Below are 20,566 nucleotides of genomic sequence, written 5' to 3'. Positions count from 1 at the left end.
GGGCAACTGGCGGGGTATGGCCTGGGGCTGCTGCATCCTCTGCCACCCACCGCAGTTCCCCATTCGCCATCCAGCAATGAGAGCCTACGGGCCGGGGGGGAGGGACCAAGAGGTTGGCCGTTCCACCCGCTCGCCAGCACTGCCCACCATCACCACCCAGCCTGGTTCCCTGTTCGCCATCCGGTGATAGAAGCCTGCTGGCCAGGGTAGAGAAAAGAACCAAGAGGTGGTCATAGTGACTGGTAGAGTGGTTGTTCTGGTCGTTCTACCGTTATGGTCACTGGGCTTTTATTATACAGGACTAGAGGCCCGGTGCACAAAAATTTGTGCACTTGGGAGGGTCCCTCAGCCCGGCCTGTGCCCTCTCGCAGTCTGGGACCCCTCGGGGAATGACCACCTGCTTGCTTAGGCCCGCTCCCTGGGGGATAGGGCCTAAGTGGGCAGTCAGACATCACTCTGGCAGGCCAGGAGCCCTCGGGGGATGTCCACTTGCCAGCCTTCAGCCTGGCTTGTGGCTGAGCAGAGCTCCCCCTGTGGGAGCACACTGACCACCAGGGGGCAGCTCATGCACTGAGCGTCTGCCCCCTGGTGGTTAGTGTGTGTCATAGTGACCAGTGATTCCCAGTCGCTCTGCTGTTAGGGTAAATTTGCACATTACCCTTTTATTATATAGCATAGAGACCTGGTGCATGGGTGAGGGCTGGATGGTTTGCCCTGAAGGGTGTCCTGAATCAGGGTGGGGGTCCCACAGGGGTGCCTGGCCAGCCTGGGTGAGGGGCTGAGGGCCATTTACAGGCTGGCCACACCCCATTTAGGAAGGGGGGTCCTGCTGGGGTGCCTGGCCAGTCTGGGTGAGGGTCTGATGGCTGTTTGCAGGCTGGCCACAGCCCCTTCAGGGTGGGGGTCCCCGCTGGGGTGCCTGGCCAGCCTGGGTGAGGGGCTGATAGCTGTTTGCAGGCTGGCCACAGCCCCTTCAGGGTGGTGGTCCCCGCTGGGGTGCCTGGCCAACCTGGGTGAGGGGCTGATGGCTGTTTGCAGGCTGGCCAAGCCCCCCAGCAGGGACCCTCACTCCATGAGGGTGTGGCCATCCTGGGTGAGGCGCTGATGGCTGTTTGCAGGCTGGCCAAGCCCCCCATCAGGGACCCTCACTCCATGAGGGTGTGGCCATCCTGGGTGAGGGGCTGATGGCTGTTTTCAGGCTGGCCACAGCCCCTTCAGGGTAGGGGTCCCAGCTGGGGTGCTTGGCCAGCCTGGGTGAAGGGCTGATGGCTGTTTGCAGGCTGGCCACAGCCCCCAGCCACCCAAGCTCCCAGTGGAGGCTGGCTGCAAGCAGGTATCTGGGATTTAGCTTTTATAATTGAAACTTTGTTGCCTTTTGCAGAGGCCACAGTGGGCCAGGGCAGGCAGGAAGCTTGGCTTCATCCATCGCCAGGGCAACCAAGCCTCCTGCTTGCTCCAGCGCTGTGTCTACCAGCCGCCATCTTGGTTGGGTTAATTTGCATATAGTCGCTCTGATTGGCTGGTGGGCGTGGCTTGGGCGTAGCGAAGGTAGGGTCAATGAGCATATTTGTCTTTTATTAGTGTAGATGCTAAGGAATTTGGTCCATAAAGAGCAATAAAATAAAACATAATCCATATCCTCCAGGGCTTAAAAGTATAATATTACAAAAGTCAAAGGTAAATAAATAGCTACAACTATGTGATAAAAGCTATACAGAGATAACTAACATTAGGCACTTAATTCTATCTAGTGACATTTAAGTTTTAAAAGATGAATAGACAAAAAAGACATTGCAGAGAAAAACAAAACGTGCAGAGACAAAGGTATAAAAGAGAGTTTGGCTGATTGTAAGGGTTGCGGAAGAGTTGTACAAAGCTAGAGCACAGAGTCCAGATTAGGACAACTAGGAAAAAGTCAGTTTTGTAAGCCACATTATAGGGCTGAGCCTATTCAAAGTCATCAGGAGAAAGGAGGCAGGATATGAGCATATTTGCATTTTAGAACATTTAGAGCAGTGGTTTTCAACTAGAAGCAATTTTGAGACATTTGGGAATGTCTAGAGACATTTTTGGTTGTCACAATCACGGGGGAGAAGTATGGAGTAGAGTGGCTTGCTATTAAAATTTATTGGGTACAGGCAGAGATCCTGATAAACACCATACAATGCACAGAACAACAAATTATCTGGCCCAAAATGTAAGCAGTATCAAGGTTAAGAAACCCTGATTCAGAAATCCGGGTAGAGCTAAGTTCTACAGTACAGAAATAATACTGGAGCAAAGAATCGGACAACCCGTAAATTCTAGAACAGAGGCCATTTCCTTGTTCATCCTGCAACTCTAAAAAAAATTCATTTATCATAGCCCATTGCCATATATAAGGTAGGGACTCAACATTTACTTGGAAAGTGAATTAATGATGTAGAACTCAGGCATTAAGTACCAAGGCTTGAAATGTTGCTGTGGATACAGTAATGGAAAACAGATGTAAAAGACTTTAGAAAAGAATATACAGATCTAATTTACTATACATACACAAAAAGAATAAAAAAGTCTAAAATAAAATGACTCCTCGGCTTAGAATAATAAGTTTCAGAGGGCCAAAAGTTCTACTTTAGACATTTTGAAGTATGAGACAAATTTGAGGTATTCAAATAGAGATCCAATAGTTTGCATATAGTTTGGAAAAAAGTTAAGAATGAAAATCCAATTTACCACCACACTGATCTTAAGTGATCATCTATCTGACTTACGGCAAGAAGTTCAGTGAAAATGAATAAACCCTAAGTGCAGTATGGTATTCTGGACTGAAAATCCTGGAACAAGAAAATGTAATTAGTGGGAAATCTGTTGAGATATAAATAAGGGCTGGTGCTTAGTTAATAATAATGTATCAATGTTGGTTTAGTAGTTTTGAGAACTGTACCAGATTATAACATTAGGGTAAACTGAATACAGGGTACACAGGAGCTCTTTGAACAATCTGTGCAACTTTTTTTTGCAAGTCATAGGTTTTATTGGGTCTGTACAGAAATGTTAAGTTGTCAAAAACAAACAAATAAACAACAAAAAAAACCGGATCCCTGGCTTTGGGCTCTGTGCAACTTTTTGATAAATGATTTCCTATTCCAAAATTAAAACTGTATTTTAAAAACCTACCTATATCCCAAATGTATCAAAATTAAAATATGTGGATTTTAAACATTTAAATCTATATTTTAAGAAAAGCTAAAGATTAAGGTTTTGTGTTTTTTCCCCCACTGATATTTGGTAATACCACATTGACCAAAAAAAAGAGCAAAGAAAATCTTTAAAGATAGCCAGACAAAAAATGGCAAAGAGTAATCCCCCAAAAAAGAATAAGTCAGTACTACAAAGGCTTGTATTTTAAAAATATGTTTTCTGACCCATATTCTGTGATAACTTGAAATGATACACTGTATCACCATGCAGGCAAACTATTAAGGAAAAAAATCTTGATGAATTCTGCTTTCCATACCATCCTATTCATAATTTTCTAGCAAAGATATTCAAGGCTGTCACCAAGGTAAACTAACAAGATATGACACTAAACCATGACTAGAATAGTCAGTTTGATTAGTCTAGCTTTTCTGCTTCTATATTTTCCAATTACAGTTTACATTCAATATTATTTTGTATTAGTTTCAGGTGTACAGCATAGTGGTTAGACAATCCAGCTTTTCCTTAGATTTCAAAAAATATACATAAAAGTAAAAAAGTAGGTAAAATTGACGAACATTTTAGTACAGGTATATTTTTTTAAATATAAAGAACTAGCATTTTCCTGATGATATGAATAGAAGAAAAAAATTATATAATTTTTATATTATATAATATAAAAAATATAAAATAAAATCTTTCAGAAAGGTACAATTACCTGCTTAGTAATTAATTGTTACCTGAATATACCAGTTGACTTTCTCTGTTGTAACAGAAAACCCAAGATATTTTTGTCATACTTACATTCCCTATATTCATGTCAGCAATACTTACTGATCTGACCATATATGACTAATACCAATTTTCTTGAGTAGCCCAAGGTTACTATTTGAAAGTTTAGCTTCTTGAGAATAAGGAATAATGGAGTCAATCTGTCTTCATGACTCATTAAATGTGTAATTTTGGTCAAGTTGCCAAAACTTTCCATGCCTCAATTTCTTTCTCTGTAAAATAATAGTTCCTCCTATAGACCATTTAAGGTTTTAAAAGGGAAAATACTACAGTACTTACCGCCTGGCACACAGTATTACTTACATAGCAAATATTAATAGGAAAGTTATTTACTATCAACCCTCTTGCACTTTAATTGCCTACCACAGGGTTGCCTGACAAGGTATTCAAAGAACAACATAACGTATTTCCTTTAATATATAAATCTTAAATTCTCAAAGAGAGAATAAACTTTTCCCTATAGGGGAAGCTTCCATAATATTTTAATTTCCATTTATTTCATAAAAACTATTCTACCCCCAGTTTTATTTTCTAAGTGCAAATATACTCTAGTGCAGCGGTTCTCAACCTGTGGGTTGAGAACCCCTTTGGGGGTCGAACGACCCTTTCACAGGGGTCGCCTAAGACCATCGGAAAACACATATATAATTACACTAGAGGCCCGGTGCACAAAAATTTGTGCACTGGGGGGGGGGGGGGGGTCCCCAGCCTGGCCTGTGCCCTCTCACAGTCTGGGACCCCTCGGGAGGTAACAACCTGCTGGATTAGGCCTGCTCCCGGGTGGCAGAGGGCAGGCCCAATCCCTAAGTGCAGCCCCTGGTCAGGCTCAGAGCAGGGCCGATTGGGGAGTTGGGGCGCCACCCCATCATGCACAGAGCAGGGCGGATCGGGAGGTTGCAATGCCACCCTCAGTCACTTTCAGGGTAGACTGATTGGGAGGTTGGGGCACCGCCCCCTGTTACACTCAAGGCAGGGTCGATGGGGAGGTTGCGGCGCCACCCCGTCACGCACAGAGCAGGGCCAATCAGGGGGCTGGGGCGCTGCTCCCTGTCACTCACAGAGCAGGGCCCATCAGGGGGGTTGGGGCGCTGCCCCCTGTCACTCACAGAGCAGGGCCCATCAGGGGGTTGAGGAGCTCCCCCCTGTCACTCTCAGAGTAGGGCTGATAGGGGAGCTGGGGCACCGCCTCCTGTCACACACAGAGCAGGGAAGATCAGAGGGTTGGGGCGCTGCACCCTGTCACACTCAGGGCAGGGCCAATGGGGAGGTTATGGCTCTACCCTGTCACACACAGAGCAAGGCCCGTGGAGGGGGGTTGGGGCGCCACCCTCTATTACCCACAGAGCAGGGCCGATCAGGGGGTTGGGGCGCCGCCACTGTCACACTCAGGGCAGGGCCGATGGAGAGGTTATGGCTCTACCCTGTCACACACAGAGCAGGGCCCGTGGGGGCAGGGGGTTGGGGCACCGCACCCTGTCACACACAGAGCAGGGCCGATCAGGGGGTTGGTGTGCCGCACCCTGTCAAACACAGAGCCGCAGGGCAATCAGGGGATTGGGGAGCTCCCCCCTATCAGGCACAGAGCAGGGCTGATCAGGGGGTTTGGGTGCTGCCCCCTGTCACGCTGATCCCGGTGCCGGGAGCCTCGCTGCTCTGCTGATCCCGGTGCCAGGAGGCCTATTACCCTTTTACTATATAGAATAGAGGCCTGGTGCACGGGTAGGGGCTGGCTGGTTTGCCCTGAAGGGTGTCCTGGGTCAGGGTGGGGGTTCCCACTGGGGTGCCTGGCCAGGCTGGCTGAGGGGCTGAGGGCTGTTTTCCGGCTGGCAGTTGACTAAAAGCTCCCAACCGCTCCTGGTTTTCTTTTCTTTTTTTTTTTTTTATTCTGGGCCAGCTTTAGCTCTGAGGCCTAGCTGCTGAAAACATGGATACAATGTTGCAGTCCAGGGCTGACTGAAAGCCAGTTTTGTTTAGCTTCTTATTTGCAACATAGTAATAGTTGTTTAGAGTTGCAGTTGAGAGGCCGGAAAGTGAGGCGGGGAACGTTGGAGTCTGCAGTCCCTGGAGGAAGCAAACCTCCCTGCTCGCTTCAGTACATGGCTGCCGGCTGCCATCTTGGCTGACAGTTAATTTACATAAGGATACGCTGATTAGCCAATGGGAAGGGTAGCGGTCGTACACCAATTACCATGTTTCTCTTTTATTAGTGTAGATATTGTTTTCGTGATTAATCACTATGCTTTAATTATGTTCAATATGTAACAATGAAAATACATCTTGCATATCAGATATCTACATTATGATTCATAACGGTAGCAAAATTACAGTTATGAAGTAGCAACGAAAATAATTTTATGGTTGGGGGTCACCACAACATGAGGAACTGTATTAAAGGGTTTCGGCATTAGGAAGGTTGAGAACCACTGCTCTAGTGTCTCAATTCTTGTGTTGTTTTTTTAAATAGTTGTTCATTATAATAAGACTAGAGGCCCGGTGCACAAAAATTTGTGCATGGGGGGGGGGCGGTCCTCTCAGCCCGGCCTGCTCCCATTTGCAGTCCAGGACCCCTTGGGGGATGTCCACCTGTTGATTTAGCCCACTCCCCGGGGGATCAGGCCTAAGCTTGTAGTCAGACATGGTTCTGGCAGCCAGGGAGCCCTTGGGGGATGTCCAACTAAAGGCTTAGGCCCCCAAGGGATTGGGCCTAAACCGTTTGTTGGACATTCTTAGTGCTGCCACGGAGGTGGGAGAGGCTCCTGCCACCACCTCTGCGCTGGCCAGCCATGAGCCAGCTTCTGGCTGAGTGGCACTCCCCATATGGAAGTGCACTGACCACCAGGGGGCAGCTCCTGCATTGAGCGTATGCCCCCTGGTGGCCAGTGCGCACCATAGCAACCGGACATTCTGCCATTCAATCAATGTGCATATTAGTCTTTTATTATTATTACTAAAGGCCCAGTGCACAAAAATTTGTGTACTCGGGGGGGGAGGGAGGAGGTCCCTCAGCCCGGCCTGTGCCCTCTCACAGTCTGGGACCCCTCGGGAGATAATGACCTGCTGGCTTAGGCCCGCTCCCGGCTGGCAGAGGGCAGGCCCAATCCCTAGGTACAGCCCATGGTCGGGCTCAGAGCAGGGCTGATTAGGGAGTTGGGGCACCGCCCCATCATGCACAGGACAGGGCGGATCAGGAGGTTGCAATGCCACCCCTAGTCACGCTCAGGGTAGAGCCGATTGGGGGGTTGGGGCACTGCCCCCTGTCACACTCAAGGCAGGGTCGATGGGGAGGTTGCGGCGCCACCCCATCACGCACAGAGCAGGGCCGATCAGGGGGTTGGGGCACTGCCCCCTAGCATGCACAGAGCAGGGCCCATCGGGGGTTGAGGAGCTCCCCCCTGTCACGCACAGAGCAGGGCCGATCAGGGGGTTGGGGCACTGCCCCCTAGCATGCACAGAGTAGGGCCCATCCGGGGGTTGAGGAGCTCCCCCGTGTCACGCACAGAGCAGGGCCCATCAGGGGGTTGGGGAGCTCCCTCCTGTCATGCACAGAGCAGGGCCAATCAGGGGGTTGAGGAGCTCCCCCCTGTCACTCACAGAGTAGGGCCGATAGGGGAGTTGGGGCACCGCCCCCTGTCACACAAAGAGCAGGGCGGATCAGGGGGTTGGGGCGCCGCCACTGTCACACTCAGGCCAGGGCTGATGGGGAGGTTATGGCTCTACCCCGTCACACACACAGCAGGGCCCGTGGGGGGGGGAGGGGTGGTTTGGGGCGCCGCACCCTGTCACACAAAGAGCAGGGCCGATCAGGGGGTTGGGGAGCTCCCCCCATCAGGCACAGAGCAGGGCTGATCAGGGAGTTGGGGCGCCTTCTCCTGTCATGAACAGAGCAGGGCAGATAGGGAGGTTGTGGCCCCGCCCGCTGTCAAACACAGAGCCGCAGGGCGATCAGGGGGTTTGGTCGCTGCCCTGTCACGCTGATCCAGCGCCCGGAGGTCTCACGGCTCCACTGATCCCGGTGCTGGGAGGCATATTACCCTTTTACTATATAGGATAGAGGCCTGGTGCATGGGTGGTGGCCGGCTGATTTGCCCTGAAGGGTGTCCTGGTTCAGGGTGGGGGTCCCCACTGGGGGGCCTGGCCAGCCTGGATGAGGGGATGATGGCTGTTTGCAGCTGGTCACACACCCTTCAGGGTGGGGGTCCCCACTGGGGTGCCTGGCCAGTCTGGGTGAGGGGCTGAGGGCCGTTTTCAGGCTGGCGGGTGACTGAAGCTCCCAACCTGTCCTTTTTTTCTTTTTTTTTTATTCTGGGCCAGCTTTAGCTCTGAGGCTCGGCTCCAGCTATGAGACCTCTGCTGCTGAAAGCAGGGATCTGGGTTTGTTCTATAATTTTAACACTATTGCGATCCTGCTGGCTGAAGCCCGGCTGGCTGAAAGCAGGTTTCTGCGGTTTTGTTTACCTTCTATATTTGTAACAATGTTTCTTAGAGTTGCAGCTCAGAGGCCGGCAGCACCAGGCGGGGAACATTGGCTTCCTCCGTCACTGAAGCACGCAAGCCTCATGTTCGCTTCAAGCTGCCTGGCTGCTGGCCGCCATCTTGGTTAATTTGCATATCGCCCTGATTACCCAATAGGAAGGGTAGCAGAGGTACGGCTAATTACCATGTTTCTCTATTATTAGATAGGATATAGGATGTCCCTATTTCCTCCCTTTTGCCCCCTCTACCCAGATCTTGCCCCCCACTTCTCTCTGGCCATCACCATACTGTTGTCTGTGTCCATGGGTTGTGCATATATTTTCTCTGGCTAATCCCTTCTTTAAATTCACTTCTTTAAATTTTTATTTTCAGATAAGTGCTTATAACTGCACTATTATATATTTTCTATTATATCACTTAGAATTAAAATATTTTTTAATTGAACCCTTATAAATTTTAGCACAATTTAATAAATTATGCTAGAAGCAATTAGGAGATTTTTCATGTAATGCAGATACATTTCAATTAATATTTTATTAATTTTAATTTTTTAATATTTTAATTTGAAATAATCTCATACATGTAAAAAAACTATAAAATACTACAGCATATTATATGTACCCTTCACCCAATTTCTTAGGTTTTAATAATTTAAACATATCCGTTATACAAATAACAAAATTTGGAATATATTTTTTGTATAATCTCTTTAATGTTACATAATCCATTTACTTTGTTTTGTTAATCTTCACCCAAGGATATTTTTCCATTGAATTTTAGAGAGAGTGAAGGGAAAGGGAGAGACACATTGATTGGTTGCCTCCTGCACATGCTCTGATAGGGACTGGGGATCAAGCCAGCAACTGAGGTACATGCCCTTGACTGGAATCTAACCTGGGACCCTTCAGTCCAAGGGCTAATGCTATATCCACTAAGCAAAAAAGGCTGCACCTTAATTCATTTACTTTTAATCTATATGTGTCTTTATATTTAAAGTGGGTTTTGTTTTGGATTCACCCTCATAATCTGTCTTTTAATTGGTGCCTTTATGCCACTGACTTTCAGAGTGCTTACTGATAGAGTTACTGCCGTATCTGGTGGCTTCTGGGGCTTCCGGGGCCCACCAGCGGCCCGGGACTGACCCGGTCCCGGGAGGCAGGCAGGCGGCTTCTGGGGCTTGGGGGGCAGGCAGGCAGCTTGCGCTGTTCCGCCCTACCTGCAGTATGCAAATTAGCCACCATCTTTGTTGGCAGTTAATTTGCATATCTCAGTGATTAGCTAAAGGGAGGCATAGCGAAGGTACAGTGAATTACCATGTTTGGCTATTATTAGATAGGCCTAGAGGCCTGGTGAACGAAATTCGTGCACTGAGGGGAGGGGATGTCCCTCAGCTCAGCCTGCACCCTCTCCAATCTAGGACACCTCCAGGGATGTCTGACTGCCCACAGGGATCGGGCCTAAACCGGCAGTCAGACATCCCTCTCACAATCCGGGACTGCTGGCTCCCAACTGCTCACCTGCCTGCCAGCCTGATCACCCCCTAACCACGGCCCTCCCAACCTGATCGATGCCTAACTGCTCCCCTGCCGGTCTGATTGCCCCTAATTGCCCTCCCCTTTAGGCCTGGTCGCCCCCAACTGCCCTCCCCTGCCTGCCCTGTTGCCCCCAACTGCGCTGCCCTGCCGGCCCGGTCGCCCCCATCTTCCCTCCCGTCGGCCCAGTCACCCTTAACTACTCTCCTCTGCTGGCCTGGTTGCCTCTAAGTGCCCTGCCCTGCTGGCCTGGTCACCCACAACTGCCCTCCCTGCTGGTCATCTTGTGGCTGTGTGTGCTGCCATCTTTGAGGGAGTGGCATATTCACTCCTTATTGGCTGTGGGCGCCTCCGTTTTTGAGATGGTGTGAGGGTCAATTAGCATAGTCCCTCTTTATTAGATAGGACTAGTGGCCCAGTGCAAGGATTTGTGCACATTGAAAGGAAATTATTTAGAAGAAAGATTCGTGCGGTAATTCTGTTCCTATAAAAAATTACGTCAAGCCGAAACTGGTTTGGCTCAGTGGATAGAGCGTCGGCTTGCGGACTGAAAGGTCCCAGGTTCGATTCCGGTCAAGGGCATGTACCTGGGTTGCGGGCACATCCCCAGTAGGAGGTGTGCAGGAGGCAGCTGGTCGATGTTTCTCTCTCATCGATGTTTTTAGCTCTCTAACTCTCTCCCTTCCTCTCTGTGAAAAATCAATAAAATATATTAAAAAAAAAAAAAATTACGTCAAAATAGTATCTACAGTAATAAAAAAAAGACAAACATTCAAATTGACCGTACCTTCGCTATGCCTTAAGCCACGCCCACCAGCCAATCAGAGCAACTATATGCAAATTAACCCAACCAAGATTGCGGGCAGCAGCCATGGAGCTGGAGCAAGCAGGAGGCTTGGTTGCTCTGTTGATGCAGGAAGCCAAGCTTCCCGCCTGCCGCGGCCGGCTCTGAGCTCCACTCAAGGCTACAAAGTTTTAATTACAGAAGGTAAATAAATCCCAGAATAAAAAAAAGAAAAAGAAAAAAAGGAGAGGCTGGGAGCTTCCGTCACCAGGGGGCTTGGCCAACCTGAAAACGGCCCTCGGCCCCTCCCCCAGACTGGCCAGGCACCCCAGTGGGGACCCCCGACCCTAAAGGGGGTGTAGCCAGCCTGAAAAGAGCCATCAGCCCCTCACCCAGGCTGGTCAAACCTCCATGGGGTGAGCGTCCCCACTTGGGGGGGCTTGACCAGCCTGCAAACAGCAATCAGCCTCTCACCCAGGCTGGCCAGGCACCCCAGCGGGACCCCCACCCTGATCCGGGACACCCTTCAGGGCAAACCAGCCGTCCCCCAACCCGTGCACCAGGCCTCTATCCTATATAATGAAAGGGTAATATTCAAATTGACCATAACAGCAGAACAACTGGGAATGACTGGTCACTATGACACACACTGACCATCAGGGGGCAGATGCTCAATGCTGTCCCCTGGTGGTCAGTGGACTCCCACAGAGGGAGCTCTGCTCAGCCACAAGCCAGGCTGACGGCTGCCAGCACAGCGGTGGTGGCGGGAGCCTCTCCTGCCTCCTCTGCAGCAGTAAGGATGTCCAACTGCAGCTTATGTCTGCTCCCTGCTGGCAAGTGGACATCCCCCGAGGGCTGCCGTACTGCCAGAGGGATGTCTGACTGCCAGCTTGGATCCGATCCCTCAGGGAGCAGGCCTAAGCCAGCAGGTGGACATCCTCCGAGGGGTTCCAGACTGCAAGAGGGCATAGGCCGGGCTGAGGGGAAAACCGCCCCCCTCAAGTACACAAATTTTTGTGCACCAGGCCTCCAGTATATATAATTTAAACATGCGTGCGATTGGCGCCAGTGACAGGTTGATGTGTATCGCACACGCGCAAGTCAACATCTATTTTTATTTTTTATTTATTTATTTTTTTCAACATCTATTTTTAAATTGCCAGTGTGCATCATGAGTACCAGCCAGTTGGTCAGACAGTTGGACAGACGTACGGTTGGTCACTTAGCCTTTTATATATAGGTTATAGAGAGAGATCATTATTTAACCAAGGCAATCATATTCACAAAAAAATCACCCATGATTACCCAACACACAAATGTCACATACCTTTGGAATATAGGTCACAGAAAACAATCCAGATGCATCACAGAGATAAAAAGAATATAAATTATAAAAAAAAGGGTAAACAGAGAAGTAAAAAAGTCTAACATCTGTTCAACTAGAGTCCCAGAGGAGAGAGAATGAAGCAGAGACGATATATTAAAAGATAATGTCTGAGAATTTTCTAATGTAATAGAAGACATTATAGAGTCAAGCCTAATAAATCTCAAACAAGATAAATTTATAAGAATTAACACCAAGACACAATCTGCAGAAAACCAACAAGAAAATCTTAAAAGCAACCAGAGAAAGAGATCACTTTCCAGTAGCAATACATTTTAACACAAATATATAATAATTACATATAAAGGACAAAATGCTCCAGATAAAACACAAAGACTGTCATACTGTATTTTTTAAAGTGACTTCTGTACTATTTTTAAGAGACAGAGAAAATGAAAGGATACAAAAGACTGCAAGTAAAACAGTGGAAAAAGATATAATATATAAACATACAGTAAAATTATTCCAAACTAATATTATCACTATAATAAGTATCCAAAAAAGGAAAAAATAGTATTTGGAAAGATGGCTAGGCAGGAGGATGGGGTGATAGAAGAGACAATGATTAAAATGAAGGTCTCTGCCATTATAAACTGATGAACAAAAATAGATACAGAGGCAGAGCAGCATCGAACAAACTGTCAAACTACAGCGGGAAGGCTGGGGAGGGTTGGGGGGCAGGAGGGAGGGGTAAGAGATCAACAGAAGGACTTGTATGCATGCATATAAGCATAACCAATGGACACAAGACACTAGGGGGTAGGGGAGGCTGGGGGAATGTCAGTCGGTGGGGTGGGGGGGGAGGGAAGGAGACAAAATGCGATTCACTAGAAAAAAAAATATTTTCTTAATTCTCTAATATCAGAAGTATTTGCATTTTGAATAGAACTTTAAAATAAAGTTTCATGAAAATAATAAAAAAATATAAAATGAAGGTCTCTGAAAATTCACAAGTTTAGACTTGGTGGTAAAGGAAGTATAATACCACTTGGGTTGCAGGTGAATTTCCCGCCAAAATATAAGATGGCGCGTTAAAATGCCTATATCTTTTGAAGTATGGGTTCGATTGAAATGAAATATTTGGTAATACGCAGTTACAATCGGCCCGAGTTTACACGTTTCCCGCACTCCACCGCAAATCTATATGAACCGAGTTTAAGACAGCTCCCGCGGAGTACGCGCAATTCACGCGAGCCGACTTAACTCGTTTCCCGCAACCCAAGTGATACCACTAGAGGCCTGGTGCTTTTGTGCATTGGTGGGGTCTCTTGGCCTGGCCTGCGGGGATTGGCCAAAATCAGCTCTCTGACATCCCCCGAGGGGTCCTGGATTGCGAGGGTGCAGACCAGGCCAAGGGACCCCACTGGTGAATCATTGGGGCCGAGGAGGGCTCCATGGCGTGTCGGGCCTGTCTCGCCCAGTCCCAATCAGCTGGACCCCAGCAGCAAGCTAACCTACCGGTCGGAATGTCTGCCCTCTAATGGTCAGTGTGCGTCATAGCGACTGGTTGAACAGTCAAACACTTAGCATCTTAGGCTTTTATTATATAGGATTAAAACATCTTAAACAACGTCATTATACTACCTTCATCAAAAGAGTGACATAGCTAAAGTAGAATTAAATAAGAGGAATATTACAGTGTTATACAGTATGACCTGGAATTTTTCATACTTTTGTTTGTGGAAGGGAGAGAAGAAGAAGACATCAGAAGATGTGTAGGAGTCTATGATAAGGTAAGGGCCTGATAAGGTAAAAGGGATCTAGGAGGCATTTTCAAGAGGAAGACCTATCTACATCAGTTTTCTTTCTTTGAAATTTTAAAGGCAAAAAAATGCACTATGCTTTTTAAAAAATAAACAAAAAAACCCCAAACTTTTTGTTTTCCACCCTTATAACTCTTCTGTATTATGATACAGTTGCCCATTAAATCAACCTAATAACATACAGATTAGTAATCCAGCGATTTTCAACCTTTTTCATCTCATGGCACACATAAATTACTAAAATTCTGCAGCACAATAAATAACATTTTTTGCAGACCTGATAAAAAGGAGGTATCATATTGATTTACAAAATAATAATAATAATAGTAATTACCTACACTTTTTGCTCCAAAGTGACTTTAAAAAAAAATCAGGTTCCTATACTTATACACAAGGATTCTGGATACTAACCAGATACAACATTATTATATGACATGACCAATAAGATGCAACTCTATTATATGACCTATGTATTTATGGTTTAAGACTGGGCATTCACAGCAGATGGCTATTGTTATTTTTGCTATTGTCATTTTTCATTTGACAATCTAAGGGAAAAGGGGTCAATTCCCTGACTAAATAGTGCATGGTTGAAAATCGATGCAGTAAACAATTCTTTGTAAAAATAAAATACCGATGAACTAATTAGCCAAATTAGATACAACATACACAATCCATAATTATATTACAAGAGGCCTGATGCACGAAACTCGTGCAAGCGGCTCGGCCCCTGCCACTGCGGCTTCGTTGGAAGGATGTTCCGTCTAATTAGAATATTACACTTTTATTATTATAGATTACTAGAGGTCCGGTGCACGAATTCGTGAAAGGGTGGGTCCAGCCAGCCCGCCCCAATTGGGGCCGATCAGGCTGGGCTAGCCGGGGGGAGGGACCGTAGGCAGCTGGCCAGCCAGCCCCGCTCCCTGATCAAACTCCCAGTCACGGAGACAATTTGCATATTACCCTTTTATTATATAGGAGGATGACTTCTTCACTATTAATATCACTTATATAAGAAAATAATCTGATAGCTTTTTCCTCTTTGAATGCTTATGTACATAATATGAAATTCTCTGATTTAACAGTAAATAAAACACATTTTTATTTTCAACTTGAAAATGAACTTAACTGCCCTGACCAGTTTGGTTCAGTGGATATAGCGTCCACCTGCCAACTCAAGGGTTCCGGGTTCGATTCCGATCAAGGGCATGTACCTTGGTTGCGGGCACATCCCCAGTAGGGAGTGTGCAAGAGGCAGCTGATCGATCTTTCTCTCTCATCGATGCTTCTAACTCTATCCCTCTCCCTTCCTCTCTGTGAAAAATCAATAAAATATATTTAAAAAAAAAAAAAAAGAAATGAACTTAACTCACCAATGCTGGGTGGGCTCCCATAGTTAATTGGTGACTCAGGTGGTCTTCCACAATGCAATGCAGCCAGAGCAGATCCTTTCCACACAACATGCTTGCAGCCTTTAAACACACATATTTATGGTTACATAGATAGGGCACAAAGCCAAACAATAAGAAAAGAATGTCTAAATGCTAGTAGAAATTTTTCATACTTTTGTTTGTGCGTAGTAAGGACTGTCTTCCAGCTCCTAATAAAGTTTGTACTCCAGGAACACTTTGTGGAATTTCTTGTTCAAGAAGAGGTCCTAATCGATGACATATTTGCAGCAAGTGATCAGGTGCTAAATGTCTGTAATACTTCACCTATTATATAAAAGACATGTAATATTTGCTAAATAAAGTGATATCATTCTTTATACCAAATAAATACTCTCTAAAAAATACAGTAATTTGTTCTGGCTAGTCAACATTTCATTTTACTTGGGAGAATAGTTCATGTTTATTCTGTGAAATCACTCGACTCACAGAACAGAGCAGCTACCCAACCATCATTTAAACCACAGAGGAGGAAAAATACAAAAGAATTAATGTAACCTAATATACCAAGTTATAAATTAACAGATGCTAGTCAATGCAAATACTGAACGATGAAAAAAATATATAGCATTATAATCTAAAATGGTATGTCTTAGTTTAACATTTTAATTTTCAAAAAAGTCAAACTATAAAATAAAATGTTTATATCCTTGATATTATAAAGAGTATCTCCAGAATAATTCAGGATTAAATAAACTTGATTGTTCATGTTTTCATCACAAAATTTTAAAGACTTAGAGAGCATCTATGCTGAGTTTTATGATTTACCTAGAACCTAACATAAAGGCCAAATTCCAACTATTAACTGAAACATATTTTGACTTGTATATAAAAAAAAAACCTACCTACTAGAAAGTTTGAACATTTCTGGAACAACTTGAAAACACTGCTTAATTTATGCTACCATTTGAAAACACGTTATGAAATGCTAATTTACTTATCCTACAGTATTTTCAGTAAATAGACAATATTTGCGTATTAATCTAAAGAGAATTAGAGAAAATAAAGTATACTATTTTATCACTTTATATTTAGAGGTTATCAAGTTACTAACAATTCCTCATTGTAGTACCTAAATAATTATACTCTCTAGTTTAGCTGTTTTCAAAGTGTATTTAGAAAACCTCTGGGAGTTCCTCAGGCAAAAATTACAAATAGTAAGACACTATTTACTTTTCACTGTCATTTTTCTCATGAGTATTTGGTGTTTTCCAGAGGCCACATGACATGTGATGTTACAACAGAATGAATACAGAAGTATATATAAGAATCTGTCTCTATTAAGCTAGAACAAAAAATGTTCTAAAAAAAATGTAAAACAACTCATCATGTAAAAATGACATTATTCTCACAAATTTGTTTTGGAAAATAATTATTTTATTTTAAAAGTTAATTATAGTAATGTGAGGGAAGGTCAATGGGGAAAAAAAGGAGACATACGTACTACTATTTGTAATACTTTAAACAATAATAAAAAAAAGAATGTTGATGTATGGCCTTTTGCCTTTTTCATTCTTCTCTGTTTACCTTGCATTTTTACATTATGCTATAATCATTCACATATGTCATATATTCATAAATATTTAACTGATATATGTAACATATACAAATTTTCTATCCTGTCTTTTCTCCATAAAATATTTTCGTCATTCTGTTAGTATATGCTTTATAAATACAGTGGGGCCTTGACTTACGAGTGTCCCGACTAACGAGCCGTCTCTCGGCCGATTTTTTGCTTTGAGTTGCGAGCTAAAATTCAGGTTACGAGCCAGCTTCAGATGCCCCACCGCTAGTTGGCGCAGCGAACGTCACAGTGAAAGCCACAACATCAGCCCAGCATCACATGTCTCACTCGTTCACTTTAAGATTTGACATACGAGTAATCTGAGTTACGAGCTCCGTCACGGAACAAATTAAACTCGTAAGTCAAGGCCTCACTGTAAAATTTAATGACTGCATATTAAAAAAATAAAAATTATAGCAATGTGAAATAAATTTAAATAAAACATTTTAAAATGTCTATTTTTAAATGATGAGATTATAATGTACATAAACAAAGGAATTTAAACAATTTTTATTCATGTAAGGGGGTTCTGAGGCCAAGTTTGAGAATTGCTACTCAAATTCATTTAGTAATGGCAATTTTAGTATGAACTCCTTATAAAACTTATTTGGAGATGTGTGGGGATTAAATCATTTCATTCCATCTTGTAGTAACTGTCATACTCTAACTACTGAAGACCATGATGGTATTTTTAAAAACTTAGCTACTATTCATCCTTCTAAGCTGAAACTAATTGAGAGGAACTTACTTTACTTTTCCTCATAATACACTCCTGTCATGGAGACTGCAGGAAGCCATACCATCACACTGTGATTTAAAATTATACAGTCTGGCATACAATAGATAGTCAATAAGTACTGATAGACTAAATACTTCTGAAAAAGAGGTTCTAATACAAATTATACACACTACATCTCTGCTTTTGAGATTCACAAAGCACAAAGACATTAAAGCCTCTGAAAAATCTTAAGATAAAACTATCTAATTGTGTTTAATGCACAAATTCCCAAACTCATTAGCTATAGTATCCCTTTTTCCCTAATAGTATCATCTTGACCCCCAAAAATACTTTTTCAATTATCTGCTTCAGAATGATTAGCTAAATAGAAAACGCATTTAAAAGAAAATACCAAAATAGGAATTTTTAGATATATTATACTATTCTCTAATCTTTCCTATTTTGCTTATAATAAAATTTTAAAAAGTATCTAAAATATTTATGTCCCTTCCAGATCTAAATTTGTATATGATAATTATTCTAATGTGACTTCTTTAAATTGATCAAAATTCCTTGTAAAATTTTACTTTAACAAGAAAGTTGATTACTTCTTAATGTTAATTCTGTGATGATTCTGTATTAGAGTCTTTTTGCAAAATACATTTCAGGTAACAAACCTGAAAATCCTTATCGCAGAATTTCATCTTTTAATAAAATATTATGAATCCACTTTTTCCTGACTAAATATTTTCTTGATGATTACAATTTTTCAAAATCAATTTTCATTTTAAAGTTACAAGAGATACTTTCAATGCTTAAACTCCTCATGCTTTCTGGCTTTTGAGACTTTATACAAGCTGATCTCTCTGCTTCAAATCTATTCTTTACCCACCCACCTCCACTATCACTCTCTTTCAAGTCTCAGTCAATGCTTTACTGCCTTACCTGACCTGTTATATTACCACTGCCCCTTCTTTGTGTTTCCATAGCACATTATATACTCCTTCCCAAATGTTCCTTTATGACCCCATCCCCAACAGTTTGTAATACTTATATTGTATTAATTTTCCTTAATAATACCCAGACCTCAGTGGGAATCTAATGACAGTTATGTTCCTTTTCCCCAACCCTGAAAAAAAACACATATATAGGTACTACCACAACCTTGCCTTGTTTTGGGGGTTCATAAGACCCCTGACACTATACTAAAACTGCCAATTTATGGTCCATGTCCTGCATAAGCATGAAATGAGACCCTGTTTATCTGTCAACCCAGTACTTAAATGCAGTACTTAGACTGAGTGCTTAATAAATTGTTAAAAAAATGAAGACATGAAAATATGCAGAAGCACTGACTTCTCTTCTATTTAGCCACTAAACAGTAAGTTCCTTATGGTCTGAGATCCTGGACACCAGCTCCAGAACTCCTTTTCTTCACACTCTATACTCTCTTCTTGGACAGTCCTTATACATATCACAGTTTCTTAGAAGACATCTTTCTTTGAAATCCCAAAGCCTTCTCAACTCATCATGTAAAAATGAACTCTTAAGCCTCATGCCAAAACCCTCCAACACGGCAACACCATATACACAGCCTCAAATCAAGATGTCATTTTTTTATTTGCCCATTCCTCCCTCCCACCTCATTCCCAATATCCAAGCAGTTTCACCAAATCCAACTGATTTGTCCTTCCTATCCTTAAATGCAGCTCTCTCTCTCCTTCACCACAATAACAGCCCAACCTCAAATCATCTTTGCAATGAACTCCCATCTTTCCAACATCTACTCATGCCCTCTACCTCAATCAAATCTATTCTCTATTTTCCTTTGAATGAATGCTCTTTCAGAAAACATATATCTGGTCAAGTCACCCTTACCTAAAGGAGGCTTTCCTTATTCTTAGCAGATTCAAATCCTTAACATTGTCTACAAACCCTGACACACATTTCTGGTCCATTCCTGGTTCTCTGCTTTACCAGGCACATTCCCAGCCATACACCCTCCAGCTCCACTGTCTACATTTAGACACATCCATCTTCTTCCAGGTTCTTTACCTGCACTCTCTTCAGTCAGGCTTTTCCCAGGTGATGAACTCATTTCCCCACATCCCCTTCACACAACTCTCCTATATGCTTTAGATCTTCCCTCCAGTGTAATTTTATTTGTTTTCCTTTACCCTATTCAGTCTGTATATATCTTGGCTGCATACACTCAGTGACTTCTCCTTAAACTCATGTTATCAGTTTATGATTATACATTTTAAATTCTCAAGTTCACCACAAACTATAAGAGAACAGGGACCATATATGTCCATCTGGCCCCAACTTTGTCACACACAATACATATTAAAGAAAAAAATTAAAATTATCATTTGCTACTGTCTTTTTCTAAACATTATTCTTCATGAATATTAACCCATGCCACTACTGATCCATGGTCAATATTTAAAAAGTAAAACCAAGAACAAATTTAAAAAGTTAAAATAGCTCATTATGGGTATATATATAACTTTTAATTTTCAAATTAGTAAAAGCCCCTATCTTTAATATTAAGCCTTTTGGTTTGAACAAACTATTACTTTATTTACTTACACTAATAAATAATTTAAAGGAAATTAAAACAAAAAGAAAAACTTGAAATGATACTCTAATAAACTGCCTTCTCCAAAATATCTATATTTGAAATTCTCAATAACTATTTATACATTATTATTTGGGAAAAACAAAACACAACTTGACATCCTCAATTCTAATATACCCACTATTTTCCATGACCAGAGCTGCTTTCAAGCTCTTTAGATATTCAACACATAAAAAAACATGACCAAATTATGAAGTTAAAGTGTGATAAATAGTAATAACACTTACAGAGCTAAAACATAATGACTGAACACTAAATGCTAGCCCTTGGGGTAAGTGTGGTAAGTT

At 43.4% G+C, this 20,566-nt stretch overlaps 1 protein-coding gene across 4 annotated transcripts in view; it reads right to left on the bottom strand.

The window, feature by feature from the left end:
- Positions 1-20,566, bottom strand: part of PHIP (pleckstrin homology domain interacting protein) — a 157,891-nt gene that overhangs the window by 122,635 nt on the left and 14,690 nt on the right. For all 4 annotated transcript variants that reach the window (XM_070418207.1, XM_070418206.1, XM_070418208.1 and 1 more), the window contains exons 5-6: positions 15,473-15,623; positions 15,282-15,380 (exon numbers count right to left, since the gene is read on the bottom strand). In XM_070418207.1, the coding sequence (XP_070274308.1) occupies positions 15,282-15,380; positions 15,473-15,623 (250 nt within the window). The remainder of the gene's footprint in view (positions 1-15,281; positions 15,381-15,472; positions 15,624-20,566) is intronic.

The sequence above is a fragment of the Myotis yumanensis genome, unplaced genomic scaffold (assembly GCF_028538775.1).
Source record: "Myotis yumanensis isolate MYYU_CA2020_CCGP unplaced genomic scaffold, mMyoYum1.0.hap1 SCAF_6, whole genome shotgun sequence".
In the NCBI taxonomy this organism is placed as follows: domain Eukaryota; kingdom Metazoa; phylum Chordata; class Mammalia; order Chiroptera; family Vespertilionidae; genus Myotis; species Myotis yumanensis.
Note: the sequence above shows the minus strand (reverse complement) of the source record. Positions and strands in the feature narration are given on the sequence as shown.